Source organism: Aaosphaeria arxii, assembly GCF_010015735.1.
Source record: "Aaosphaeria arxii CBS 175.79 unplaced genomic scaffold BU24scaffold_4, whole genome shotgun sequence".
In the NCBI taxonomy this organism is placed as follows: Eukaryota; Fungi; Ascomycota; class Dothideomycetes; order Pleosporales; genus Aaosphaeria; species Aaosphaeria arxii.
The window spans coordinates 4234797-4261417 of record NW_022983477.1 but is presented as its reverse complement, the minus strand read 5'-3'; the positions used below and the strand labels follow the sequence as shown (position 1 = coordinate 4261417).

The following is a 26621-nucleotide window of genomic DNA, read 5'->3' as shown; positions in this document are numbered from 1 at the left end:
GAGTCATTCATTCCTCGACCAACATGTGTAATTTCATGGACCAGCAGACAGATTAATGCAAAATAATTATTAGGTAGTTGTAGGACTTAATTGCCTATTTCGGATACACTTACGCTTTTCTATCGACAAGGAACATCCAGACCCCCTTTAGTCGACGTTGAACTCTTTTACAGTTAAGTTCTTAACCAGCCCAGCCCTACAGGGACATCCTTAGGATAAGCTGTTCCAATCGAACCTTGCCACACCTGCATTCCAATTCGATAAGAGGCTGATATCTCCATTTGCATCCTCGGTGAACCGAACGCACTGCATTCTCTTCTTCGGCCCGGTAAAGTCGCTCGAGAACTGTTTGATCATTTTCCCCGTGTACAAGCTGTATATGTTTAACCGGGCGTCTTCATCAGCTGCAGCAACGAGTCCTAGCCGTGGGTTGACGTCGAGACCCAAGTAGGTTGTATTCTCGTTAGCATACTCAAATTGTGTGATGCAAGAGTTCGTCGTGCGAAATGGAAATCGATTGTTCCCACGTTTCCGCCATTGCGTTTTACTGACTTGCTCGGTCTTCGTCATTCGCATATCGTACGTCATTAAAGTATTGCGCAAACCAGCTACCACTATCCTTGTGAAATCATCCGCTGGACGAATCTGGTTTATCGGCGTTGGATGTCTGAGCAGGGTGTGCGAAGTCCCCTTGGATCTTGTATCGTAGAGTCGAATCGTGCCATCTCGTCCACCTAGACAAACGGTGGTGGACGACAGCCAGGATAGTGCGAGGACGTCGGACTCGGTATTGAGGGCTGTCTCGCAGTCCCATGTACCACCTTGCGATGTTCGAGTAAAGATCAGTAATGCTCTGGAAGCACCTACTGCCACAGCTTCTGTGTCTGCTGATGCTATCGTATTAGTTGAGGTTGGCATGAAAGGACGTGGCAAAGATGTCCAGACAGTGCTGCAATTGCGAGGTGTGAATTGTTCTCCAATGAATGGGCCGTCTATCTCAGGAGTCGTGAAGTAGATGACAGGAGGCCTGTCAGATCCGAAGGTAGTAACGACGAGTGATCCCGAGCCGCGAATATAATTGAGTGAGGAGATCTCAGATGTCATCCTGATGAAACGTTCATGGTCCCTCATATAATCGCCATATGGATTGCCACGTATTGGGCGTGATCTATCCACATTGACATCGGTGGAAGCCACAAAGATGTCGCCGGTACCTGGATTCCGGTCGAAATGGGAAACAAATCTTGTGACATCAAGCTCCGTAGGAGAGTATCCTGCTACCGATGCAGCTGCCCACAGGTCTTGTGAGTAGAAGGACTTCCGTCTGTCTCCAATTTCGCGCTGCGATAGCTGGAATAGTAGCTTATGTTGATGCGCAGCTACTACCGTTTCCGTCCTTCTCTTCTGAATACGTTCCACGGAGGCCTTTTCATCCTTGTGCCTCTGCTGCAGTTTGGCAACGTTGCCACGGGAATATTTGTGGTCTTTGGCATTCTGTACTTTGAAGTATTTGCCCTTTTCAGGATCTAACCATGATCAGGATTATAAAATAAGAATAGAGCGGTATTGGACAAACCAAAATAGAAGCCTGGTATCTCCCGCCCATTCATCTCTGCTCATCAGGCACGTAATGTCCTACAAGAAATGTCGCACGTGAAAGTTCTTCACCGCATTTCGTTGAGAACCCCTATGAGAAGTGTACCCCAGATAAAGGAATGAATAGATTGAGAACTTCAGATCAAGAACTTCTAGTTGTGGATGTTGTGAATTGCTGCTGTAGCAAGTCTGGAAGTATGTAAGGAGTTGAAAGTACAGGCCTGTGAATGAAGGAGGTAACGCGAGTCAGTTGCTACAATAAATTCTTATCGATAGCGGGTTTAACGGTGGGACAAGCTCGCCGAGGTATGACCTCAGTCATACATTTCACCATCATGACAAAACAGCCATCTCTAGAATTGTCCTTTTGCCCCTCATTCGCAATTTCTTCTTCCTTCCATTTAGTTCTTTCATAAACCTACGGCTTCTTCAGTTTAGCCATTAGGGTTCGAATATATTTGCTTTATGCTTCGACGAGCCATCCCCAGACTGAAACCATCACAACTCAAGATTCAGCAACCAAATTCCTCACTGCGCCTTTCGCAGACCATGGCGCATCTCAACGGCAACGTAGACGGCAAGAGAGCCTCCCACACTCTATCGTCGCTCCCGAAATCCAATGTCTTCACATCGAGTCTCCCCACCGACGCCGCATTCCCTACCCCCGCAGATTCGCACTCCGCCCCGCGGGAGACCCTAGGCCCACGCATGATTAAAGAAGCACTCTTCACCTACGTCCGACCTGAAATCACACACTCGCCAGAGCTCCTCGCAGTAAGCGATCGCGCCGTACAAGACCTCGGCCTGGACCCAAAAGAGACGGAAACAGAAGAATTCAACCAAGTATTCGCAGGCAACAAACTCCTCACCTGGGACGAGGAGACGAAAGAAGGGATATACCCCTGGGCGCAATGCTACGGCGGCTACCAATTCGGACAATGGGCAGGCCAACTCGGTGACGGACGCGCGATATCCCTCTTCGAGACCACGAATCCAGAAGGCGTACGTTACGAAATCCAACTCAAAGGCGCAGGCCGGACCCCATACTCTCGATTCGCAGACGGGAAGGCCGTCCTTCGCAGCAGCATCCGCGAGTTCGTCGTCAGCGAATACCTCAACGCCATCGGGATCCCGACTACACGCGCGCTCGCCCTAACCCTCGCCCGCAAATCCAGAGTGATGCGCGAGCGGATGGAGCCCGGCGCCATCGTCACCCGCTTCGCACAATCCTGGGTCCGCCTGGGTACCTTCGACCTCCCCCGCATGCGCGGCGACCGCGCCACCCTCCGCAAACTCGCAGACTACACCGCCGAATCCATCTACGGCGGCTGGGACAAGCTGCCCTCGGCCCTCACTGCAGGCCAGGACCCTAGCACCACCCTCCCGACCTCGATCCCAAAACTCGACGTCCAAGGCCCCGCCGGCTCAGAAGAAAACCGCTACGTGCGCCTATACCGGGCGATCGTGCGCGCCAACGCCCGCACCGTCGCCGCCTGGCAAGCCTACGGCTTCATGAACGGCGTGCTGAACACGGACAACACGTCCATCCTCGGGCTCTCCATGGACTACGGGCCCTTCGCCTTCCTCGACACCTTCGACCCGACATACACGCCCAACCACGACGACCACATGCTGCGGTACTCCTACCGTAACCAGCCCACCATCATATGGTGGAACCTCGTGCGTCTCGGCGAAGCCCTCGGCGAACTCATGGGCGCCGCCGACTTCGTCGACGACGCGGTCTTCGTGGCCAGCGGCGTCACGGAGGCGCAGGCAGACGGCCTCGTCAAGCGTGCGGAGGGCATCATCGACCGCGCGGGCGACGAGTACAAGGCTGTCTTCATGGCGCACTACAAGTCTCTCATGACGGCGCGGTTGGGACTCAAGCAGTGCAAGGACGGCGACTTCGAGGAGTTGTACTCCGAGCTCCTTGACTTCCTCGAGGCGCACGAATTGGACTTCCACCATGCGTTCCGACGGCTCGGGTATGTGAGGTTGGAGGAGCTGGAGACGGAGCAGGCAAGGAGGGATGTCGCGGGAAGGTTCTTCCGGAGTGGTGAGGCGCCGAGGCAGGAGGATGCGTCGAGGGAGAGGATCGCAAAGTGGCTTGATAAATGGGCTGCTCGTGTGCGGGAGGACTGGGGTAGCGCTGGTGAGGAGGAGAGGATGGCTGCGATGGCGAAGACGAATCCGAAGTTCGTGCCGAGGTCGTGGGTGCTCGACGAGCTTATCGATCGTGTTGAGAAGAAGAACGAGCGTGATGTACTGAAGGACATCATGAAGATGAACCTGAGTCCCTTTGAGGAGAAGTGGGGTGGGAATGAGGGTGAAGAGGAGAGGTTCTGCGGCGATGTGCCGAAGTATAAGGGTATGATGCAGTGTAGTTGTAGCTCTTGAGGGGTGCTTTACGATACACTGGGAGGAAATGATAACGACATTAAAAGGAAGATAGTAGAAGTATTTGGCCACAGAGCAGGATATACATACATACATAGGGCGAACATTTATATATATAGCATATTTGAAATGATATATCATGAGCACATACCGTCGCCCTGATCCATATAATCTACCTACATACCAAGAAGAAACTCCCAACCTCATTCTTCATACCATCAAGCCAAGTCAAGCCTCGGTCAAGCCAGCCTCACTCCAAACTAAGACATCTACCAAAACATCTACTAACTCCCAATTCGAAAGTCTGGGGACACGCATTGAGCCCCCTAACCCACGACACTTCCAACGCGATACTCAAACGCGTCTTTCCATTCTCCAAGCTCACAAACCCCAAATATGGAAACATATCCTACAGAAGGCACGACTGGCGACAGAAAGCGCGGGGCGCAACTTTCCCCAGCCGTTCGCGCACAGTTGATACAGCGTCGAGAAGCCGGCGCGACGCTCAAGGAGCTCATGGATGAGTTTAGCTGCAGCAAGAACGCGATCTACGAGACTATGAAGCGGTACAAGGAAAACGGAACGTTCGAGGCGCTGCCGCGGTCGGGGCGGCCGAAGATGCTGAGCGCGCGGGACGAACGCGTGCTGCTTCGCTCGGTGAAGAAGCAGCGGAGGATTGACTATGCTGGGCTTGCGGTTGAGGCTGCAGGTGCCTCTACAGGGAGTGAGAAGAGAACGACGCCTTCGAAGGCAACCATTTATCGAACTCTGAAGAGAATGGAATTGAAGAGGCAAAGATGCGGATCGAAGCCTGATCTACCCGTCAACACCACCAACGAGATACTCCCCGACTTCGATTCCAACGCCCCTACCCAATCCCCTAACCCACTCCCATCCGAAATTGACCCTCCACCTCGCACCCGCGTCCAACGGGTCAACACCAGGCCCGGAGCCACCGATCTTGACGAGTAGCCTTATGCTCGTGAGCGTGGCGATTTGGGTGTAGATATCGGCGATTTGTGGCACGTCACCATCGACCAGGCCGCGGAAGATGGCAAGGAGGCGGTCCGCTGTGAAGGGAGAGGGTGTTAGGAGATGGCGGGAGATGCGGCGATGCTTGGACTTTGTCACGCCGGCGTCGGTGCGAACTTTTCGCTTGTTCTTGCGCTTGTCGGTATGCTTCATGAAGTACGTTGTGTCGGTTCGGGCAGGGTTGTATGAGGCGAGGTACGCGGAGATTAAGAGGTACGTTGTGTAGTAGGGTAGATCGTGCTGGATAGTTCGCCGCTTGAGAAGAGCTTTTGCGCTCGGCGGCGGGGGTGCAGTAGTGCCATTGGTGGTTGCTGCTCCTGATGATGTGGGCTGCTGCGAGATGATGCGATCAAGGACGGAATCTTCGAGCTGGAAGAGGTGTCTTCGGTTCACCATCAATCGGGAGAAATCTCGGGTACCAAAGCTGCCGTCTACGATTGGGGCCACAAATTCGCGCCAGATTCTCATGCTGGTGTTGCGGAAGCTTGTTAGGTCTCTTCCCGTGTGCCTGGAGAGTGACTCCCATACTGCGCCCAAGAACCGGTTCCAGAGCCAACTGTCATCTTCTGCGGCGAGATCATGGGTATAATCGGGATACACGTCGGCGGATGGGGTCTGGAGGAAGATCCTTGGGGGCGATCGCGAGAGAATGGTCAGAAGAGAATTGCGTGGATACGTTGGAAAATGGAGATGGGGTACTCCAGGCTTGTGGAGCTGCGTGGAAAGTGGCAATGTTGTTATGAAGAGGATTGAGAGATTTGGAATCTGTATTTATGTTAGCATCAGCATTTTCCCCTTTTATATCAACAATATCTGCCATACCGTCTCGCTGAAGCGCGCAAGGGCTGGCAGTAACGTCGGCGGTGCTTCCCGTTGCTTATCAATGCCGTCGAATACCAGTACAAATTGCCCTCGTCCATCTAGCATTTTCTGCAAGTGAACTATCAAAGAGTTCAGGTTCTCAGTCCGCGCATATGGTCGTCGATCTATCCGCTCATCGTTGAACTCGTCCAGCGCATCCAAACTCGCGAACGTTGTGCGCTCCAGCAGATGTCTTCCTGTGATGCATTCGCGCGATGTGATGATTGCATGAGGAATTTTTGAGAGTTGGAAAAACTGCCTGATGATCGATGTCTTTCCGGTTGCTGTGAGGCCGTGTGCGACCAACAAAGGAGGAGACGGTAGGCCGGGCTATACAGTGTCAAAGACATGCTTGATGGACACAAGGCAGTGTTCTTACTTGGAAGAGGGAGGATAGCTGGTGCATCTGTTCCTCTCGGCAGGGATACTCGCGATTGAGTAGCTCAAGAAGCTCGTCTGGTAACATGGCGGGTTGTGTTGATTACTGGCCAAGGAACGATCTGAAGATTGACGTTGAGGAGAGACGCGCTAGGGCTACGCCAAACACGGCGTCACGTGAGGGCATTGCATCTACAATGAAATCCATGGCTCGGATATCTTACCGATCCTATTCACAGGAGAATCGTCATGCACATATTTTGTTCTTGATGATTATACGAGGTAGGTGAGGCTCGTTTGAATTTATTTTCCTTTCCTAGTAACTATTGGGGTATTCTCTGGCGTATTCACTGGCGTTTCCTGGCGTTATCCCTATTTCCAAAATCCAATACAAATACAATGTCTAAATATACTTATGCATTCGCCAGTCGCCTTTTCCCTTTTCCCTTTTTGCCAATTGCATTCGCCATTCGCCATTACCAACCCGGTTGATGTTCGTGGGTCCGTGTCGGGACTTTATGCCTGCAGGGTATTGGGGGTGTGGTCCGAAATCTTTCCGTTCTCCTTGTCCTCTTCATTCGTGAACTCCCAAGCCAGCAGCTTCCAGTTGAGCTCCGATGGGCGCCAGAAGATACCATGTCCGAGACCATCACCCAGTTTGGGCTTCTCTTCCATCTTTCCTTCAGCATTGTCTGCCGTCAATCCACCAGTGTACGGCATGCGGCGGCCAAAGATGCACCTCTTGAAGCGTGAATGCAAGATTGCCATGGAGCACATGACGCAAGGCTCGTGGGTGACGTAAATATCCAACTCGACGCAAAGGTAACCGTTGGAAGGCAAGTTGTCGAGTTCATAGTAGCGACGCTCCATATCGGTGAGGGGCGAGTCGCAGAAGAGCTTTCGATCAAGCGTGTCGGGATCCTTGCCTACAGCGCGCAGTCGCTTCTTGCCTACCATGGCGATAGCACGTTCGACAGCGTGAGCCATAACATTTCCTGGACCGTCGTTCTTGGTTTCCGGCTCACCGGTCGGGTTTCGCCAGCGAGAATCGGCAGCGACAGCAACGATCTCCGGGCGGCCTTTGCTATTATCGACGATGACGCAGCCAACACGTTCACCGAGATTCTGGGAGTAGACCTGTTCGGCAGCTTTCTCGGCCAGGGCAAGCCACTTGCCGGCGTCCTTTTCGATTTCGGCGACGTTCCGGGCGACCAGGCTGGGATGTGGGCCGTAAGGGTTCGTATTCTTGTAGGTGATGGGCCAGTATTCGACACTCCACTGGGCGGCCTGTTCAGAGGAAGTTGGGGAAAAGGTGGGTACAGTCACATAGAAGATGCGGGGGGAAGCTTTCGACTCGCACCAGGGCGGGTTCTGTCGAAACGCATCAACAAGGGCTGCATGTTGAATGGCCTTTGAAGGCGAAACGAGGAAGTACCGCACTGTATCATCTTGTTCAGCTACATCTTCTTCAGAGGGATCTTCGGTCAGAACGACACCACCTTTGGAAGACCTAAAAGTCTTCTGTAAATGAGGCGGCAAGAACTTGAACTGTACTACACGACGAAGATGCTGGAAGTCATTCGTCTTGAGATCTGGGATTGCCTTTGAAATCACGCTATTGAAAAGTTTAGCACAACGAAAGAGAAAGGGTTGATCAACGATGAGATGCTCACTCCTTGATGGCAGCGGCATGGCGCGCAGGCAGTTCGACAACATATGCCTGGAAGGTCTCGAGGGAAGCGCGAACCTCGTCTTTGGTTCGGAGAGCCTTGAGTCGACCGAGGCGGGGGACAATGTCAAGGTGGACATCACAACTACCGAGAGTCTCAGGGTCTGCGTCGCCCTCACCGCGTGACGCCATGAGAAGCTATGTTTACACTAAAGGTGTATACCTTGGGGATGGCTATTGAATTGGCGAAAGGTGGCGGCGGCGGAAGCGGCTCAAGACGAGAAAGTCTAAGTGATATTGTTGTTTGGGTGTTGACTCAGGTTGATCAAGTCAAGGTCAAGGGGATTGGGAGTCTAGAGAAGAAAGATTAGTGTGTGTGTTCTTCTTTTTCAGTTTGAGTGAGAAGAACGACGATGGCGGAAGGTGGGAATTGGTTGTAGCGACGAAGAGGGAGAAGGTGAGTTTGTGCTTGGCGAATAATTTTGGTGGGGGAGGAGGGAGGGATGGAGCTTGCTACTGGATTGGGGATAGTGCAGATACCGTAATGGGACTAGCGGAAGGAAGTCACGACAACACAAACAAGACAAACAATTCGGCAGTTGAAGGTTCGAGTCCATAACCGACGCCATCAACGAACTAAACATGACTACGACCGCTACGAAGATACCATGAGTCCAGACTAAACATCATTCTATCATAGTCCCCAGGTATTTTCGAAACTTGATGCCTTTTCCCCTTCATTTACCCCAGTTATCCTAGCCTCTTCTCCCCAGAAGACAGGCATTCTCCGCTTACACCACTCCTCCCCCTAGCTCTCGCTCCCGCACTTCACTCATGAGTCGTGACCCCTTCCAACTTCCCAGCAGGCTTACTCTTACCCCAGTTCCTTCAACGATCCAATGATGCTTCGACACTTGCAGCTTTCATGAACTCCCGGGTATCTGTTTCCCAGGCTATCGTCTAGTCCCTCCACTAGACCCCAATCTGTCATCCATCGCTTGGAGATTCTACGCTTGTGGCGGCGTATTGCTTGCCGACAGGACTCTCCAATTTTCGGTGCTGATGCCGGAAAAGATCAGCGTGGGGAAGCTCAAATAGCTCCCTGTAGCCCTTCAGAATTTCGTTTCCATAGATCGTGGCAATTGCATTCTTTGCTCCAGTTCCTCTCATCTCCTGGCCTGCATTGTGCTGTTCTCTTACTGTGCTGTTGTTGTTTGTCATTATAAGGGGCTTCGCAGCTATCACGAAAGTGTTCGCCTTTCCCCAATAATCCATCGGCCCTTTGAGTCATCAATCCCATTGAAGACGCACATAATTCTTTCGGACCCATCCCGCCGAGATGGACGAGAAGAAGGAGGATGTCCACCATGTGGACGCTGTCAAACGTGAAGATGACGGCCATGTCCAGACTTTGGAAGAAGAAGCCGTCGACAATGCAAAGCACATCAATTTGTCTTGGAGATCATGGGTTGTGGTCTTCTTCTGCTGTTTCGCGTATGTTCCTTCGGTCCACTCGCGATTGCATTTGCATTTGCTAATCTCGCCATAGCATCATGTCCCAGGTTTTCGTTGTCGTTGCTGCAGGAAGTGTTCTAGCATTCATTATCCGAGACATTGGCGAGCCAGCTTTGGCTTCATGGATCATTCAGGTACTTGCCTCCTCGACTTCGGAAAACCAAACAATGTTTCGCAATTGGACTCTAACAGCATCCAGGGCCCCCTCCTCATGCAAAGTGTTCTGTCCCCCCTTGTCGGACGTCTATCCGATGTTTTGGACCGCAAATACATGGCCTCAATCCCTCCTCTCATCGCCGCCGGCGGATCAATTATGTGTGCGAAGGCCACCTCCATGAACATGTTGATTGGTGGTGGCATTCTCATCGGCGTGACGCTTGCAACCATTGCTATCGTTCAATCCATCCCGTCTGAGATCCTTCCCCTGAAATTCCGCCCTCTCGCCAATGGCTTTGCTTTCATTGGTGGTGCTATGGGCAGCTTGTAAGTAGCATTCTACCCATTCTGTGTGTATGAATCTCTTATCTTACTCGTATCTAGGGCGGGTGGTCTCTCAGCCGGAGCCGTGACCAACATCAGCGCAGACGGCTGGCGTAACATCTTCTGGATCCTCGCCGGTCTTCACGGCGCAACCTCAATCGGCCTCCTCGCCTTCTACTGGCCCAAGAAGCGCGTCCGAACCCACAAAATGTCCTTCAAGGAGTACGTCTGGGCCTGCGACCCCATCGGATGCACTCTCTTCACCGCATCCTCTCTCTTGATGTTGCTGGCCCTCAACTGGGCAGGCGGTACCTACAAGTGGTCAAATCCCCATGTTGCTGCGAACCTGGGAATTGGAATGGCATTGTTGGTCGCCTTCTGTCTCTATGGTACGTCCCTTCTCGCATTAACCCTTTCCACTCAACCCAAAACCCCCCTCAAGGATTCCAACACTAACACATCATCTCAATCAGAGTGGAAAGGACGTACCGATGGCATCGTTGCCCACGTCTTCTTCAAGAACGGACCCAACTTCTGGCTATCGACCTTCGCCTTCGCCGTCGAAGGCTGGATCTACTACTCTGCCGTCAACTCCGTGACCCCGCAGATCATCCTCAACCTTGGCTTCGAGTCCAACTCCTGGGACATCGCCATCCGACAGCTCTCCTACAAGATCCCCTCCCTCGTCTGCTGCCTCCCCATCACCCTCTACTCCACCTACATGAAGGACATGCGAACCCCCCTCGTTGTCACCTACGCCATCTTCCTTGCCGCGACCATCGGATACGCTTGCATCAAGCCGACCTGGGACGTAGGCCAGATCGCACTCACTGTGTTGACCGGTATCGGCACGAGCGGTCCGTTGACATTGCTTGTCGCCTGCATCCAGTTCAGCACGCCGCATCAGTACCTCTCCACCGCCACGGGCCTTGCCTTCTCCGCGCGAGCCATCGGCGGCGCCTTCGGCACAGCCGTTATCACCGCCGTCATCCGATCGAGCCTAAACACACATTACGCAGGCGACGTCGGCAGCGCGGCGCTCAAGGCGGGTCTACCGGCCGATAAGGTCACCGCGCTCGTGACGGCGATGCGGGCGGGTAAAAAGACGATCACCGTGGAGGGTGCGACGCCCGAGATCATGAAGGCGGCGTGGAATGCGAGCCATTGGAGCTATGCGAGGGCTTACCGGCTGGGATGGTGGAGCGTGTTTCCGTTCGTATTGCTCGCGACGGTTTCGGTGGCGTGTTTGAGGGGTATCAGCCATTTGATGACGGAGAAGGTGGAGGCGACTGTCGAGAGGGAGAGTGATGACGAGGAGAGGAATACCAAGGTTGTTGATTGAGTAAATCATTCATCTAATCGTTCTCCATAATCTACACTAGCTAGCATGCACTTCAACGCGCTTTACGGCTCCCCAACTAAACCATAAATGAAACTCATCTTGACATTTCACAACTATGTACCTCATCCGCGTACACACACATGAACCTATCTCCCCACACCCCTACCCACCCTCCTTCTCCCTAGCAGCCCGTTCCTTAAGCCTAGCATGCGTCGCAAACAGCAAATCCTTCACGCCCCTACACCCCCTCTCCGCCATCCAACCCAGCACATGCAACCTATACGCCTCCCACCCGACCGTCACCCCCCTATTAACCCTCAACACATCCAACGCCCTCGCCGTCACAGGCCCCTTATGCCAATTAACACTCTCCCTATCCCAGCCCTCCCTCTCCACCTGCTCGTCCTCCAGCACGCGCCACGCGATCGCCGCAATGCTCGCCACCACGCCGTTGTACGACAGCCCAAACGCGTGGCCGATCGGGTAGTCGCGGTCGAGCGACGTGAGGTATGCGTGGAATGCGTCGCGGACGGCCGGGTGCACGAAGAACCCGGAGGACTGGCCCGGGGACGCGAAGAGCGCTTTCGAGCCCCAGAGGAGGTTGTACAGGTCGCGGAGGCAGGAGTTGAAGGAGTTGAGCGTGGCTTGCGTGTAGTATGTTGATATCGGGTGTGGGTGCCGGTCGAAGGAGGTTTTGTAGGCGGCGTAGATGCCGGAGAGGCGGGAGAGGGTGGGGAGGGAGGGGGATTGCGCGAGGAGGTAGGAGAGGTGGGGGGAGGGGAGGATGATGGGGATGAGGGTTGGGGAGGAGGAGGACGAGAGGGTTTCGTAGAAGGTTAGGATGGAGGCGGTTAGGGGGGTGTTGGAGGAGGAGGGGACGGAGAGGAGGAGGGAGGTCGAGAGGAAGGAGACGTGGGTTTCGAGGGAGCGGAGGGAGGTTTGGCCTGGTGTTGGGGATTGAGATTCGGGGAGGCGGTTTAGTTCGGAGATCCAGTGGCGTAACAGGTCGGTGTAGAGATGGAATATCTTGTCGATAGATCCGAGGTTCTTGGTGAGCAGAGCGGTCTCAGCTGGCTTGAGATATGATGTATATGCATCTATATGGGGTTAGAGTTCGCTACAGCATATCACACAGAGACGTTTGCATCACCCACCTTGAAAGTCCTGTATGGGGAGATAGGAGAGAAGACCAAAAATAGCGTCAACAGCTGTGATACCATCCCATAGGAGAAGGTAGTCATTAAGAAAAGTCAGAACAATGGGCAAGATTTTCTTGTCGTACTGAGTTTGCCTTAGGAGACCCTCAAAGACTTCGGGGAAGTCGACCGAAGGCGGTGAGCCTCCCTGCAGCAATGCAAACTCCTCCTCTAGGCATACCGACAACCACAGATTGATGCGCTTCGAAAGGATAGGTGAGGGGCGCAGAGCAACGAACTTCTGCAGCAATGGGTCGTTGAGATAAGAAATGATTTGCCCGGGCGGCTCGATCTTGTCTAGGTTCTCCACGAACGCTTCCGCGTTGTCGATCCCCTCGAGTGTGACAGACGTCTGTTGTCCAACGTGAGTATAACTAGCCTCGAGGGAACTGCGGGACTCTTACCTCATTAGCCCTGAAGGTGTGCACATCAGGCACTACCGATATCTTGCCCCTCTTTGGTCCTTTTCTTAGAACGCGGAAGCCGTTATGTGCATCCGAACCTGCTTTCCTCGACGCTGTGTTCGCATCTTGTATGGCTTGCAGCTTTGTTTGCCATTCCGGATCAGGCCGCTGTAGGTGTTAGTAGGGTCCGAGATCCAGGAGACATGTAGTATAGATGTCAGAACTAACCGGCGGGAAGGAGCTCCGGGTAGTTGCAGTGCTCCCAAGGATGATATCTGGGTAGTAGTCTTTGAAAATGCGAAGAAGTCCTTGTAGTGCAGGCTCGTTGCTGAGACCACGAGAAAGCTCAAGTCTAGACTACAATCAGCATACCATGCCTACACGGTGACGAAGTGGGTGTGGCTATAATTACAATTGTTGGATACGGAACGGCTTCACATGTTTCCGGCGAGTAATTATAGAGAGCAAATGACACAAGGGGGTCCTGAAATAGTGAGCGACAGGGTTCGAGAAAAGATATAGGCGATCTCCACCTTATGCTAATCATATCAAGCATCCCAAATAGAACGCCGTACAGACGTGATAATGTTGACTGCTCTTCGATGATCTCGTGCACAATGACCAGCCATCTTACGAGACTATTCTGGGTGCCCGGTGCAGGCTTCCCTTTGCCCTGGCCAAGAGCGCCAACAACGGTGATGATCACGTCGGATGGCACAAAGTGAGCAGGATAGAGGTTCTTCACCAAAGTGGTTACACTGGACTGGTCTAACTCGGTCTTCCTTGAGACGGTTCGTACAACCCTCCTTAGCGACTCTGCATCAAGACCTTGGGCGAACGCATGGTCGCAGATGGAAGACACAATGCCGGACACTTTGACCGATCGTTGCTTTGCCGGCAACTGGGAAGCTGCATGTCATCGATCAGTACGAGATCAGATGAGGGGGCAGAGAATGAGATAGATCAGAGCTATCGCTTTCGCATGCGTGCATGCATTTTGGGGAGGACTAACCTCTCTCCAGAGCATCCAGCGCGTCGTTGATGCTCGCGGCTGGCTCGCCTACCAACTACATTAGCGTAAGATGAGGGAATGGGGGTGGAGGGAGGTCATGCTCTCACGTTCACCGACAGAAGAAGGCATCACGTTGTTTTTAGACCCATGCAGGTAGTAAGACAGATGGTCAGCAAATATTGGAGTTGAAGAATATGGCGAGAATAGACGATGAATGCATTCAATAAGGACAGTCAAGCAAGCAGTTAGCCCGTCATTCAGTCGCGTCGAAGAGGAAAGCCAGTAGTCGCCCGTCGTTGTACTGTTTAGATGCATAACCGCGCTATACCCATTGTGGCCTATTAACCGAACATTACCCCCCCGTCGACATGTCCTTTGTGGCTTGATTCACTCTCTCGTCCCCTTCCACCCATCCACACCCCCAAACAGTTTAACACCTCCAAACACGTTCTGCTCTCTTGTCTGTACTCTCGAGCTACTCTGGATTCTGTTGACTGTGTCTGTGTACCGTCTATCATCTACTTTGTACTCCCACATCTCCCAAACGTCTATCCCAAACTTTCTTTCCACATCTACTAACCCATGCACACCCTCCCCCTCTCGGCCTACTCAATGGCAAAACACTCCTCCATCAGGTACCCCCCGCCCACTGTCCGGTGAGAGAGAGTAGAAGGGGAGACACAGAGAGAGCGAGAGCTAGCCAGCCAGCCCGCCAGCTAGAGACGTGCAGGCAGACAGAGGCAGAACAAGACAACGGATTGCGTATCATTGTTTTCGCCCCGCGGCTGGCCGAGCCGCCCATTTGCTGCACTCTATCTTGCAGCTGTCACTTGCATTGTCGGTCGGTCACTGGGCGCCATTCGCAGGTTTTGCTGGTCCGCCTACAGTTCCCATGAACCGTGTCGATTATCCGTTGTTACACAGCAAGCATCAATTGATAGTTTCTTCTCCTCGGCTCGCCCGCACTTGCTTGGTCCATCTCCTGTCCCGCGCACTGACTGGCCCCATGCTTCTTGTGCTCAGCAGCGATTAACTTGCAACGGCTTTTACCCATGTCCTGCGAGTCCTTCTCGAACCGTCTTGACCCCCGTGCATCGTACATATGGACGATAGTGTACATATGGCGGATCCTTTGCATCAGCTCTTTTCCCCGGTTACTGGCCGTCACCTTCGCCTTTACTGGTCTGATTTCTAGTCCACGGCAAGGTTTATCGTCGTCCTCTCGTGCCGTTGCGCGTCGGCCAAGGGGGCCCTGCTTCGGTCCTGAGGATCACCATAGTCGTCTGGAATCACACCAGCATCCACGGCCCTCCTCAACCTACGTATTCTCTACTCCGTATTGACTCTATTGACTCAATGGGTCTGACCCTGACTTTGCATGTGAATTGGCAGAATTGCCACTTTGTGAATGGCCAGTCTCGGATCATGGCTCGCCAACAGTGGTTTGCTACCCGACATCCACCTCTCATCGTCTCCAACCGGTCCGTTGTCCGCTGTCCGCTGAGCTCGAATCCTTTCGGTGTAACGACGCCGCACTGTAGCATTCATGCTGTGTGTCAGCGATCCTCTCAGACACTGGCAGAATGATTCTATCGGCTAGCGGTATCCTGGCCGTGGGATGGCTCTCTTACTATTTTCTTTTTTTGTTTGCATGCCATACATATGTGCCCAAAAGAATCTCGTGCTACATCTCACTCTTTGGTCATGCTGTAGCACCCATAAGATCACCTCCAATATTATTGCCAGTATATTTGGGGACGTCCACTCTTATATTAAGTTACAGATCGAAGGATATCGAAGACCCATCTACGAGGCCACGGATCAGTTTGCGACCCGCCAACCTTTAATACATCAACTTTGCCCAACAGGCCCTTGGATTAAGGCTGATCTCTTTGGGTGGTTGAATCCTCTTACTCTTTTCTTGATTGTATGTGAAACACATCACATTGTCACTTTGCTTCATCCTCTGTCGGCGATACCTGTTTGGGCTCGGTGGTCGTTTGGGAAAGCTCATCGAGGTAGTAACCTGCCCAACCCACCTCATCCAGACACTGGTCCCATAGATCTCATCGAGCAGTTACGAGCCGGAGCAGTGTTCGTTGAGACAATTCCCTGTCTGACACAATCTGGTCAAAAGGGATTTCAAATCTGGTGGAGTACGCCGCTTCTTCGCTGTCATCTATTATCATAGTTACTGGTTCTGCGCGGATTTGCTCAGGTATAACTTGATACAACAACAACGCGCAGTGATTACAAAAACATTTTTTTTGTGGCCTTAAAAGCAAGGCATCTGCTGCCAATACCATGGGCGAAAGCAGAGTTCTGCCTGCTCCCAAGTTTATGTCCAGTTCCAAGACTCAATCATCATTCCATCAAAAGATGACCTCCCAAACACCCACGAAATCGAATCTCACTGCTCTCCTCGCGAGCACATCAGGGGGAAATGCTACCCTTGTGAGATGTCCAACAGATATGCTGCAGCGACTACGAAATCTTCACGAAGCGGAATGGATTACACTCTTCACACCAGTTGTTCCTCATCCTCCTTCGACCGCGCTGGAGAGAAACATGGACCCCTTCGAACCACTTGGAAGGGCCCTGGCTCGACAGGTTCGACATGTCCCTTACCGCCTAGATTACGGCATGACGGAAACTCACGTCGACTTCATTCCCTCAGCCGGGGCGATCCTAATCGTGATCTGTACCACGGAGAACATCATGTCCCACAACAGCCGGGCCTTCGAACAGCAGAGGAAGTTCGCTCGGGACATCCAGAAGAAGGTCGAAGACAAGAGTGGTCGGAGTATCACGCCCATGATCCTCCTTCTCTGCACCAACGGCGCCAACAAGCAGACTCACCAGGACGGGTTGAGCGAGTTTCCGGCTCTGCTCACTTGCACGGACTACAACACGCTCGCCCTCTCGAACGCTGTACGCGTTTTGTTCGACAACTGAAGTGGAGGAGACGTATTAGACATCTCAATATAGTCTATAACGAAGTCACCTTGTGGGCCTGGTGCCCCCTGGACGAGACGACATGGACGGACAAAACACTCAAGCGAAAGGTTTTCATCTGTAGGAATATTTATCGGACGCTCATTTAATTCTCCTTGTGAATTCTCTATATTTTCATGATCAATTTCCTTCTTTCTGTTCTTCCTCAACACGATTTGTAGGATATTCGTGAGCTCACTCACCATGTATGATATCTCCCTCTCTCTCTCTCTTCGTAGGAAATTCGTCCAATCAATAGTACATATCCCTAACCTATCCACCCTCCTCTACTCCCCATCATTGACTGTTGCTTGACGTTTCAAGTGTGGGGACTTCGACGCCTCTTACTTACGACCTCACCACATATCGAATACCCCAGGCCTGACATATACCATCGCGATAATCTCGGCAAGGGCAAGGAGATCCCCGCGGGGCCCGCGTAACCCGGGACCCTCGTCCTGGTGAATATCTTGCTTTCTGCTATACATATGGGCCTAGGGGAGAGGAGAATTTGATATTTGATAAATTTGCGGTTTGAAGAATCAGAAGGAAATCTTGGCATTCAATGAATAGAGGCATGGATAGATGTATGCATGGAATGCTAAGGAGCATATGGTGGATTCATTGATTGATTATTTGGCACACAGATGGTTGGGTGGGTATATGAGTAACAGATCATATCCCATTGTTGTTCGATGCCCTTGACTACGCTAATTGAGGACTCCGTGATTACCATTACATTTTCCATATCATCTCCAAATCGACCAAAAAATGATCATAGATGGTGTACACATAGTCCCAAGACAATTATGAGCGGGATGCTGGTGGGCATTACTTAAAAGTGCGGTCGGTATTGTGAAAAAAGGGGTCTATAGACAAGAAGAAATATATAAAATATGGGTTTCATGAAAGAATAAATGTATGAAGAGTAAAAAGATTAAAAAGGTATTATAGAAGGGTAGTACTACAGAATTAAGGAACACAAAGCACGTACGCGAGCCGGGGGGTTTTTGCGGGGGGAGAGGATGATCTTGTGCCTGGAAAGCATAGCTCGCTTGTGAAGGTTTTTGATATGCCGTTCGCTGGCCTGATTTCCTTGTAATGTTGCGGGTATGGGTGCGTGGTGGTACATCCGTAGCCCCGGAGACGAGACAGATGCGGGTTTAGGGGTACGCAGTTGGTTGTATGGAAGTTTACAATAACTCCCAGCGTGCATCATTGCTATTATATTCCCTGGCTTCGATTTTTCCGATTTGCGTGCGTTGCGTGATCCTCATTTCCATGAATTCTTAATATTAAAACAGTGCCTGAAGGAAGAAGAGAACGGCGGTAGTCATGGTCTATATCTCGTATACAAGTATCTTTTCTGAGCACAGGTTTAAGTTGAAATCGAACTATCCCTGCTGAGCAGAGATGAGGCGGCGTCGTTGATAATTTGCGAGGAAGTTGTCAGCACATGCTGAGCGGCCTTGTTCGCGTGCTCGTTCGCGTGGTGGAGGGTTTCTTCGTCACCGGAAAAGTAGTAGAACATTCGGTTGGCCATGATGTAAATGTGCTCCGGGAGGTAGAGGGAGGCGGCTATTATGAGGAGGGAGAGGAGGAGGAATAGTATGGAATCTGTACGGAAAAAAGGTTAGTATGACATGTCTAGCAGAGGAAGCATGAGGTAGGGCTTGGTGAGACATACTGAAGATGAACTTTTCGGTCGAAGTCAACATGTAAAGCGAGAATGTGACTTCATACTGGTATCGCTTTCGCTGAAACCAGCGTAGAAGGGAGGACGGGTATAGTATTGCTGCTAGGAGGAGGCCCGAGGCGGCGGATAGGAGGACGACTGTCGAGACAGAGGCAGAGTCGGGCATTGTGTCGTTTGAAATCGGTCAAGTTGCGGTGCTTAATAGGTGGGTGAATGAAGGGTTCGAATATGCGACAAGTATACTTGGCTAAAGCGAGCGGCAGAGAGTTTGGTGTGCGTGTAATTGTGTGTCGTGTGTTGTGAACAAGATTATGTCTCGGGAACGGAAGGATGCTGAAGGGGCTGATGAGGCGCGCGGAGATTTGGCCCGCTCCGAATCCGAGAATTCCGCACCACTTTGCCAGGTACCGCCCGCTCCCGATCAATACAATTGTTAGCTGGGGGTGAATTATTGTTTGATGGCGGCATGGAGCAAGTTCGGCTTTCATGCATAAAGAGTACCCCAGAATTAAGAGTGTATCCATCGTAATTGTAGGATTAACCTAAGACTTACTGCCGGCTATCATGCTATCATGAGGCCTCGTCAATACATCATCTCTTGATCACGCCCATTCAATGCCTCCTCTACCATACCTCCTACGGCTCCGGCTCGCCCGTTATGCTCGAACCTCTCTCTGCTCTAATAGCTGCCTCTACAATGCCCTTCCTCCAGTCCGTACGCTTTTCGCGACGCCTCCGTCCCTAGCAAAGCAACTACCGCCCCGGCGCGTGGTCCTAGACTCCGAGATTGAAGAGAACTTCCTCAAGGGCTCCGGCCCGGGCGGGCAGAAGATCAACAAGACTTCCTCCGCCGTACAACTAAAACATCTCCCAACGGGAATCGTAGTAAAATGTCAAGAAACGCGGTCACGCACGCAGAACCGAAAGCTTGCTAGGCAGATATTGGGGGAGCGGATAGAGGAGCTCGAGTTGGGTGAGCAGAGCAGGACACATATCAAGGCACGGGAGAAGAGCAAGAAGAAGTCCAGCGCAGACAAGAAGAAGCGAAGAAAGTACAGAGCCCTGGAAGAGGACCGGAAAGCGATGGAGGGTGAAGTCGATGACAACGAACCCATCGAGGAGGGAGAGTCACAAATCATGAAAGGCGAGCACATTGGTGAAGGCAAAATCCATGCACCAGGATGAAAGGTGGGTGGGATCGGTCGAAAGACAGCATATAGACACTCGACGTTCTGATCACGGAGGAAAGCAACTGTTGTATCGCACAATACTGGGAATATCATGACATGACTGGGTTTCTGAAGCCTTATCTGTGACGAGATTTTGAGCATCGCGATTCGGACTGCATTGTGGGGTGCCCTGGAAATGACAGGTTGGTGCCTATTCCACTGTCTGGGTAACCTTGCGAAAAGCGCAATAGGTGCGCAGGTCGGTTCATGCTATTTCAAGTAGATACACACCGATCATTAATAGGGCGAGAGAACCAGAAACCCAAGTAACGGATAATAAGAGCGACTATCTATTGCGTATAATGAATAACCAAGTTGTGCGATTGTACCAAGCTTACTCCGAGTCGTTTCTGCGGTTGCAAAGGCTACCTTCAGTTCGGGATTCAACACTTTGTATTTCGACACCTCTGCTAACACATTCAATCTAACATTTCATTCCTACGGGAAGGCTGTGGTTTAGCCTCACTCAACCAAGCCTGTAACTCTTCTTCAACACTGTCCACCAGGGACAAGCATCAACGAAAAGGAGAAAAGAAACCAAAGGTTTCGCCAGAAAAAATTACGCCACCGAAGCCCCCGAAGGAGATTCGAACCAGAACCGCTCCGCTCTGTGCAATGCAGGCGATTCCGATTGATCAACTGAATTCTTGAGCTCAGCGATCGCAACAAGGTAAGTATGAAGAAACAAGAAGGGGACGGGGGAAAGGCACTCTTTTATAGACCGCTCTGCTGGTCCGTGTGTAATAAGCGAGCGAGATTTGGTTGCCTAGGGTTACCTAGAGCGTTGTTCTCGGAGACAATACGAGGCGGTGGCTGGGAGACTGTCCTAGTGTAACTCATGGTGAAGGTAGGTTCTGGGTGGACCAATCTGTACAAGCGCCCTCCAGGCAGAAGACAGAGCAGAAATCGGACCAGAATGCTAGCTCTCTGAACAAATGTGTCCTCGTTTCATGAGGTCCGATGATGTTTTCTTTGTTGTGGTGTTGACGCCGGTCCGATTACTTGCACACACCAAGTCCTCTGGATCACTGAGCCGGATTTCATCAACGCTGCCTTCCGAACAATCGATCAAAAATTTGTTCTGTCTTTCTCATGTTAACGAAGATATTCAATTTTGCAACCAGAAATTCCGGCTCACAGAATTCTCATACGTGTTCGGCCAATTTATCCGATCTCGTTGGGAATGCGGGTGGTAGCAAACGGTACGGTACCACGGGTTAAGTTAGAAGTCCGACTGTACTCGGTTTTTTTGTTCCGCATTTTCTCTTTTGCTGCGCATAACAATCATCCCTGTAGTCCTTCCAGCCTCACTGCTAGCATCGAGAGATTCTTCTCTTTACCTAGGTTGGAGGTTCAATTTAGAAGAAAATGCACGTGGAGAGTAGCAGTTTTGGGCTTAGCGTGATTCTTTTCTCAACGTCGAGGCTTGTGTCACCATACTGTGTCCATCGCTCAATACGAAATATTGAGTTGTTCTTCATTGTAATCGGTAATCCATGAATGATACTATCTCCTCGAGATATGGATGAAGGCGCCGGGTGCTGGATGCAGATTCTTGCACCCTAATGCCACGCAAGACTGAAGTATTGTCCGTGATCTTTTGGCAGCTGGTCAACCATGGATCCAGGTCGACTACAACACATTTGGGTATTATCTGAGCGGCGCAACACTACTAGAGGTTCGGAGACATTTCAAATTGCTATAGATGAATCAGATATGAGACTACACCTGCATGGCTATGGGTCTCCATCGAAACAGTAGGTACACAATGTCGGTGTGGACGCATCAGACATGCCCGAGATCATGTGAAATGTACAATAACAACTTCTTCTCTTCTCTGGTACATGGTGAACTCTAGAAAGAAAGAGTTCGCTAACTATACCACAGCTGGGAAAGTCAACCTGTATGACTCCTACAATGTAGGCCCTAGCCCAACCATTAGGTCGACTGAACCGCTTACCTTAGTCTCAACAGCCAAACTCTCATGCCGGCTCCAACATACGCGATAAAATAAGAATAAAAGCGGGGAATCGTAGGACTTTTCTTTCTTTTCTTCTGCGTATTGTTAGGCGACATTGACACCTATAGGAGATTTTGCGAAGACTCCCTGTTGCCTAGTACGGAAGAGGAAATTTCCTACAATGACTTGTTGGGCTTGCAGTAGATACAAATACTAACAAGATACTCCGTACCTTTCGTGGGAATTTCTCTTTCGTCAACTCACTCCAAGGTGGTTTCCCGTTGTTCATAGTTGATTTGGCTGGGCACGAACAACACAGATTCTGAATACGTCATTAACTGGACTCGATGAACCCAACACATATCAAGTATTACCTTGACCATCAGGCTTCGGATACAAAGGGCAAATACCCAGGTCTTGGGTTGGTCCTTCGGTATATGGACGAACATATGTTTCAAAAACTATTTCTTTACCAGTATCCTATCGGCGCACACCCAAGCCGCCCCGGGGCCCAAAGCCGTATGATCATGATTCGCGAGCTTGCAATGATGGATATCATGGAAAAGCTGACCGATGAGAAGCATTGGCATGAAGACGTGTTTAAGGAGTAAGTGAGATTTGATGAATTGATTTGAAAATCATTTTTGCTAAATGCAACGTGATTCTAGTGATATTGTAGCTAAATGGCGGGACCGTATTCTCGCGATCCCAGATAAAAGCTTTTGTAGATTGGCTGTAAAAGGTCTCCAAGGCGGCCTTAACGATGACCGGTACATTGAGCCGGAACTTCTGGGTGTCGTATCAGAGACTGTTTTTGACTACGTGAGTTGTTTAGTTGAGATAACGATTGTGGGATACATCAAGCTGAATCCATCAATAGTGCATTGAAGAGCTTAGACAGAAAGCTAAATACTTCGCACAGTCGGGTATCGTGCCGACGCTTGATGCGTGCGCGTCGGTAGTGAAATCGGATTCACTAGTCAACCCTGAGCTCCACGAGATGCTCAGGAATGCATTTCAGAAACTCAAAGCTGACCAGGCGTCTTCGCCAGATTGGCACCCTGGATCAAATGGCATGGTTCAAAATCTGGTGTAAGCTACATAACATTGTTGAAGCCTAATTTTGCAGACTGACCCGGGAATTTAGCGATCCATTGATGTATCCCTTGGTCTACGATCGCAGCCGAGTTTACCAGGACGAGGTGGTAGGTGTTGCCGATGCAATCACATCGTGGGCAGGCAAAGGTAGTGTCATTGCCAGAGCTAGAGGGTATCTCGAGGATCAGAGATGCGGCCCATGCGACAGTGAAAGAAGGGAACACGAACTCTTGATCTCACGCGAAGCCTGGTCCGAAGTGTATCAAGGGTTGCCATCTAATGTTGCTTTCACAGAGGACGGGAGCGTACGGTTCACAAGCTACATCAACAACCTTCATCCTAATCGCTATGGGGACATATACCGTACTGTAGAGAAGCTAGTGCAAGCATCGATTCCAATGTGGGACCAATGTTTACTTTTATTTAACAGCCGACATCTAGAATCCGGCCCTAGTAGAAAGGAGCCTCGTTTGTCTACGAATAAGCGTCGGTCTGTAACCTATGCCTCCTAAAAATCTCGATGCTTACCCAAACAGTGACCATCACCCCGGTAATTGGAATCCATCGGATTCTGATGAACTTTCCGACGATATGAGTGGTATTGATCTGGATGGTTTCTTCGACTTCGAAGATGAATATGACCGTAAATATGAAAGAGAGGACATGAACATTTCAGAATTCGCTGAGAAAATGAAACGATACAAATGGGAAAAACTGCGAAAACCGGTAATGCCAGAGCCGGTTTCATCGGAGCTGAAGGTCGACTATATGCCAAAGGAGGGCGCGGGTCTCATCGATCTTTTCTCCGTGGGAGGCCTTCAAGTCATTGTCAAGATGGTCTCGATAGAACTCACGCCCGAAAAGCCGCCCTTCCCGGCAGATGAGTGGCACATTGAAGGGACAATGAATGAGTGCATTTGCGCTACTTCGCTCTACTACCTCGACAGCGAAAATATAACGATTTCGGACCACTCATTCCGTATGCACGTCGACGATTTGGTGGAATACGAGACGGGATACCTCAATGTCGGCTATGGAAACCATCATTGGTTGCAACAAGTCTACGGTTCCAAATTTTACACCGATGAATCTATCGGATCCCATGAGTTTCGCCACCAATACTACGGCGCGGTTGAGACAAGAGAGGGTAGACTTCTCGCTTTCCCCAATGTGTTCCACAATCGAGGCTCTGGCTTTCAACTCGACGATCCCTCCAAACCTGGGCATCAGCGGTTTATTGCGCTTTTTCTTGTCGATCCAACAAGGCGAATCATCTCCACTGCGAATGTCCCGCCGCAGCAAATGGATTGGTGGGTCGAATCTATCTTCGATACATCGTCAGTAGCTCATAACGGGACGGCTTCAAGTACGTCAAACGATATAGTAGATTGTTTGGCAGAAAACGGATATCTCGCTACCAAGCGTGCTGGTGGTGTAAGCCTGCCGCCTGAGCTGACGGATATGATCAAGGGGTTTTATCACGATGGCGAGTCAATTCCGATGCAGGTCAAGGAAGCTCAAGAGCATCGGCTCAAAGCAATTCGGAAACGAAGAATCATTTCACAAGATGCCGATGAGAGTGGAACAATGTATTCATACAGCCTCTGAAAGTACTGGTGCATATGAGTCGCTGTCTGGTGGTAATAACGATGACAGTAGAGGGAGCAGCAACCAGTAATCACAGAGTGAAACAGGGGTGTAATGGACAAAACATACTTTTACAATGCTTATCAAACTCCTTCAAGATCTGCCGTATACTCTCCAACTGCACTCACCTGTATAACACTAAGTCCGCCGTACTGGCCGCCGACGTTTACGACAAAACGCAATACACATCACAGCGAGGCCAACCAAGGATAATCAAAACTTACATCAGAGGTCATCTGGTGATCATCTACTGTAGTCGACCTCTGGATGAGAATAGTAGACGTAGGCGCGCGGATGTTTGATTTGTGCAACGGGGATCAAATTCTTATTAGACACTACCTCTTCATTGTTCTGGCTAGATATGGCGGTTCTATAACTGAAAGAAAAACTAGCACATTCAAATGGGAACGCTATACATTTTTCCAACGTCTATTCTGGTTCTTATCATTTGGAGCAATTCATCACTAATGGAGGAACTAACCTGGGAATGGCGAGTTTGAAAGCCTGACGGTTTACTGAAAAGCCCGCGGAGATACATCACTGGAGTACAACTAGTGGCAACACTTTACTTGTCTATAGGACGAGTCGTAACTTGGTAGTATATTTGAAGATTTACATTGTTTTGCGAACCCAAGTCAAGGGAACCATTCGGATAGATTTGTTAGGATTGGCTTCCTGATTAGGTTGAACACGTTGAAGGCGAATAAAGTTCTTCAGGATTGGCATAAGAAGGCACCGATGAACCTACAGAAGAAACCTTGAATGGCTATGGAATAGCTGGGGCGGTCTGATCGAGAGAGAATCTCAATGCCGACTGATATTTCATCCAAGATGCGACTCACTATTCTCTATCTTGAGATTAAAGGTGGTATTTCCTTTTTGCGGATTGTTTGTGTTCCCGTAATTATCTTTCCCGTACTTCTTATACAATGTCGACATGAAAGTAGCTGTGCGTATGACAGCTCATATAGATCATGACTTCACATGAACAAAATACACCATCGATATTCATTTGCTTCAATACTCCTCTAAAATAGGAGGCTACATACATACGTGTCGTTCTTACCGGGTATTTGCACCATGTCTCATCTGTCCCCAATCTATCTACCTACTATATTCTGCGACAAGGGTGTATATTTCCAGATGCCAAGACGAGATAAGCTCGCGAAGCCTTCCATGGCAAAGCAACTTTTGTTAATTTGTACTGGGGACACGTGTTGTTTGATAGGTCGGGTCGACGATGCAGATACGGATACGAGTGTGAGATCAGATGAGATGAGATGGGCATGAGACGGGTTTATGGAACTATGTTATTTTGATAGGGTATTCCGTGGAGTAGGGAGAGGGAAGGTTGATTCTAGGATTCTAGACTCTGGGTAATGGATGGAAAAGGATATGAATCTGCTTTTACAGAGTACTTTCCATACTATCTGGAGCGGAATCTGGTTCTAGATTTGGTCGGTCAGCTTGAATTCGTGACCCAACCGCATGTCGTATATCATAATACACATTCAGACATGCACGCAGGAACATACGAATGATGATGGACCGGAATTGAAAGAACGACAGCCGTAATGCAAAGCCTATTGTGAGCGCACTAGAGGAAGGTACGCCAAATGGAAATAGACTATGACAAGCACGGGAGACTATGGTCTGCAGGAACTGTCAGAAGGTAGCATACGGAATAGTACTCCGTAGACGCAGTTGAATTACTGAACTAGGAAAACAGTTCTGTTTTTTGTGTGTATACATTGTGACTAGTGTTCGTAGTGTACCAATGGAAGTTTTGTCTGATCGCGGGCCGACATGGAGGATCGGAGATGCCGCAGCAATGATAATTGGAAATCGTATGTTACGGTGGATATTGATCAGGTTTCTGACGTTCGTGATTTCGAAAAAAAAGACTACAGAGTGTATGCGCTCGTACGAGGGCAATCAGGCAAGACGCGTGAAGCGCAAGTCTACTCAGATCATTGAGCGGCGTTGTCTCTGTTCATGCGCGGTCGCCAGAACAACCAACCACCACGTTACAACGACACCAACCACCTGCCACCATCGTCCGAAGCATTATCGCGATGATTATCGTGGTTCCTCGTTGTCAACGCAAGGGATGCG

General features: G+C 50.5%; 11 protein-coding genes across 11 annotated transcripts; 5 read left to right on the top strand and 6 right to left on the bottom strand.

Annotated features, from left to right (window-relative positions):
- Positions 1 to 76: 76 nt before the first annotated feature.
- BU24DRAFT_370670 (uncharacterized protein) lies at positions 77 to 1813 on the bottom strand. The gene is made up of 2 exons (XM_033524439.1): positions 1577 to 1813; positions 77 to 1526 (listed from the first exon to the last, which is right to left on the bottom strand). Exons 1-2 carry the CDS (start codon positions 1608 to 1610, stop codon positions 211 to 213), a joined length of 1350 nt encoding a protein of 449 aa, XP_033385077.1. The 5' UTR covers positions 1611 to 1813; the 3' UTR covers positions 77 to 210.
- Positions 1814 to 1909: 96 nt separating this feature from the next.
- BU24DRAFT_423095 (UPF0061-domain-containing protein) lies at positions 1910 to 4132 on the top strand. Its single transcript, XM_033528150.1, has one exon. It carries the CDS (start codon positions 2062 to 2064, stop codon positions 3991 to 3993), a length of 1932 nt encoding a protein of 643 aa, XP_033385076.1. The 5' UTR covers positions 1910 to 2061; the 3' UTR covers positions 3994 to 4132.
- Positions 4133 to 4809: 677 nt separating this feature from the next.
- On the bottom strand, positions 4810 to 6352 carry BU24DRAFT_462854 (uncharacterized protein; the record flags this gene model as incomplete). Its single annotated transcript, XM_033532053.1, has 3 exons — positions 4810 to 5790; positions 5848 to 6216; positions 6266 to 6352. 3 exons carry the CDS (start codon positions 6350 to 6352, stop codon positions 4810 to 4812), a joined length of 1437 nt encoding a protein of 478 aa, XP_033385075.1.
- Positions 6353 to 6540: 188 nt separating this feature from the next.
- BU24DRAFT_423093 (cytidine deaminase-like protein) lies at positions 6541 to 8376 on the bottom strand. The gene has a single exon (XM_033528149.1). It carries the CDS (start codon positions 8071 to 8073, stop codon positions 6781 to 6783), a length of 1293 nt encoding a protein of 430 aa, XP_033385074.1. The 5' UTR covers positions 8074 to 8376; the 3' UTR covers positions 6541 to 6780.
- An 896-nt stretch (positions 8377 to 9272) lies between these two features.
- Positions 9273 to 11303, top strand: BU24DRAFT_392057 (MFS general substrate transporter; the record flags this gene model as incomplete). The annotated part of the gene is made up of 5 exons (XM_033525138.1): positions 9273 to 9427; positions 9483 to 9582; positions 9648 to 9931; positions 9989 to 10317; positions 10402 to 11303. 5 exons carry the CDS (start codon positions 9273 to 9275, stop codon positions 11268 to 11270), a joined length of 1737 nt encoding a protein of 578 aa, XP_033385073.1. The 3' UTR covers positions 11271 to 11303.
- A 129-nt stretch (positions 11304 to 11432) lies between these two features.
- Positions 11433 to 14112, bottom strand: BU24DRAFT_392053 (Mis6-domain-containing protein; the record flags this gene model as incomplete). Its single annotated transcript, XM_033525137.1, has 8 exons — positions 13984 to 14112; positions 13883 to 13930; positions 13404 to 13779; positions 13283 to 13354; positions 13099 to 13222; positions 12871 to 13038; positions 12425 to 12818; positions 11433 to 12367 (listed from the first exon to the last, which is right to left on the bottom strand). Exons 1-8 carry the CDS (start codon positions 14009 to 14011, stop codon positions 11433 to 11435), a joined length of 2145 nt encoding a protein of 714 aa, XP_033385072.1. The 5' UTR covers positions 14012 to 14112.
- A 686-nt stretch (positions 14113 to 14798) lies between these two features.
- Positions 14799 to 15430, bottom strand: BU24DRAFT_409805 (uncharacterized protein; the record flags this gene model as incomplete). The annotated part of the gene is made up of 2 exons (XM_033525945.1): positions 14799 to 15145; positions 15250 to 15430. The coding sequence occupies 2 exons, from the start codon at positions 15428 to 15430 to the stop codon at positions 14799 to 14801; spliced, it is 528 nt and encodes a 175-aa protein (XP_033385071.1).
- Positions 15431 to 16261: 831 nt separating this feature from the next.
- BU24DRAFT_433570 (uncharacterized protein) lies at positions 16262 to 16837 on the top strand (the record flags this gene model as incomplete). The annotated part of the gene is made up of 1 exon (XM_033529982.1): positions 16262 to 16837. One exon carries the CDS (start codon positions 16262 to 16264, stop codon positions 16835 to 16837), a length of 576 nt encoding a protein of 191 aa, XP_033385070.1.
- Positions 16838 to 18254: 1417 nt separating this feature from the next.
- On the bottom strand, positions 18255 to 18738 carry BU24DRAFT_347070 (uncharacterized protein; the record flags this gene model as incomplete). The annotated part of the gene is made up of 2 exons (XM_033523514.1): positions 18255 to 18493; positions 18564 to 18738. The coding sequence occupies 2 exons, from the start codon at positions 18736 to 18738 to the stop codon at positions 18255 to 18257; spliced, it is 414 nt and encodes a 137-aa protein (XP_033385069.1).
- A 311-nt stretch (positions 18739 to 19049) lies between these two features.
- On the top strand, positions 19050 to 20144 carry BU24DRAFT_423090 (uncharacterized protein). Its single transcript, XM_033528148.1, has one exon. The coding sequence runs from the start codon at positions 19188 to 19190 to the stop codon at positions 19755 to 19757; it is 570 nt and encodes a 189-aa protein (XP_033385068.1). The 5' UTR covers positions 19050 to 19187; the 3' UTR covers positions 19758 to 20144.
- Positions 20145 to 22108: 1964 nt separating this feature from the next.
- On the top strand, positions 22109 to 24467 carry BU24DRAFT_392045 (uncharacterized protein; the record flags this gene model as incomplete). The annotated part of the gene is made up of 5 exons (XM_033525136.1): positions 22109 to 22368; positions 22430 to 22559; positions 22642 to 22853; positions 22909 to 23312; positions 23491 to 24467. The coding sequence occupies 5 exons, from the start codon at positions 22109 to 22111 to the stop codon at positions 24465 to 24467; spliced, it is 1983 nt and encodes a 660-aa protein (XP_033385067.1).
- Positions 24468 to 26621: the final 2154 nt, after the last annotated feature.

Coding starts and splice junctions, on each gene's coding strand:
- BU24DRAFT_423093 (XM_033528149.1), bottom strand. CDS start 8,073: ATGTCCACCTTGACATTGTCCCCCGCCTCGGTCGACTCAAGGCTCTCC.
- BU24DRAFT_423095 (XM_033528150.1), top strand. CDS start 2,062: ATGCTTCGACGAGCCATCCCCAGACTGAAACCATCACAACTCAAGATT.
- BU24DRAFT_423090 (XM_033528148.1), top strand. CDS start 19,188: ATGCCTCCTCTACCATACCTCCTACGGCTCCGGCTCGCCCGTTATGCT.
- BU24DRAFT_370670 (XM_033524439.1), bottom strand. CDS start 1,610: ATGAATGGGCGGGAGATACCAGGCTTCTATTTTG. Junction 1,527..1,576: donor GATACCAGGCTTCTATTTTG/GTTTGTCCAATA, acceptor GATCATGGTTAG/ATCCTGAAAAGGGCAAATAC.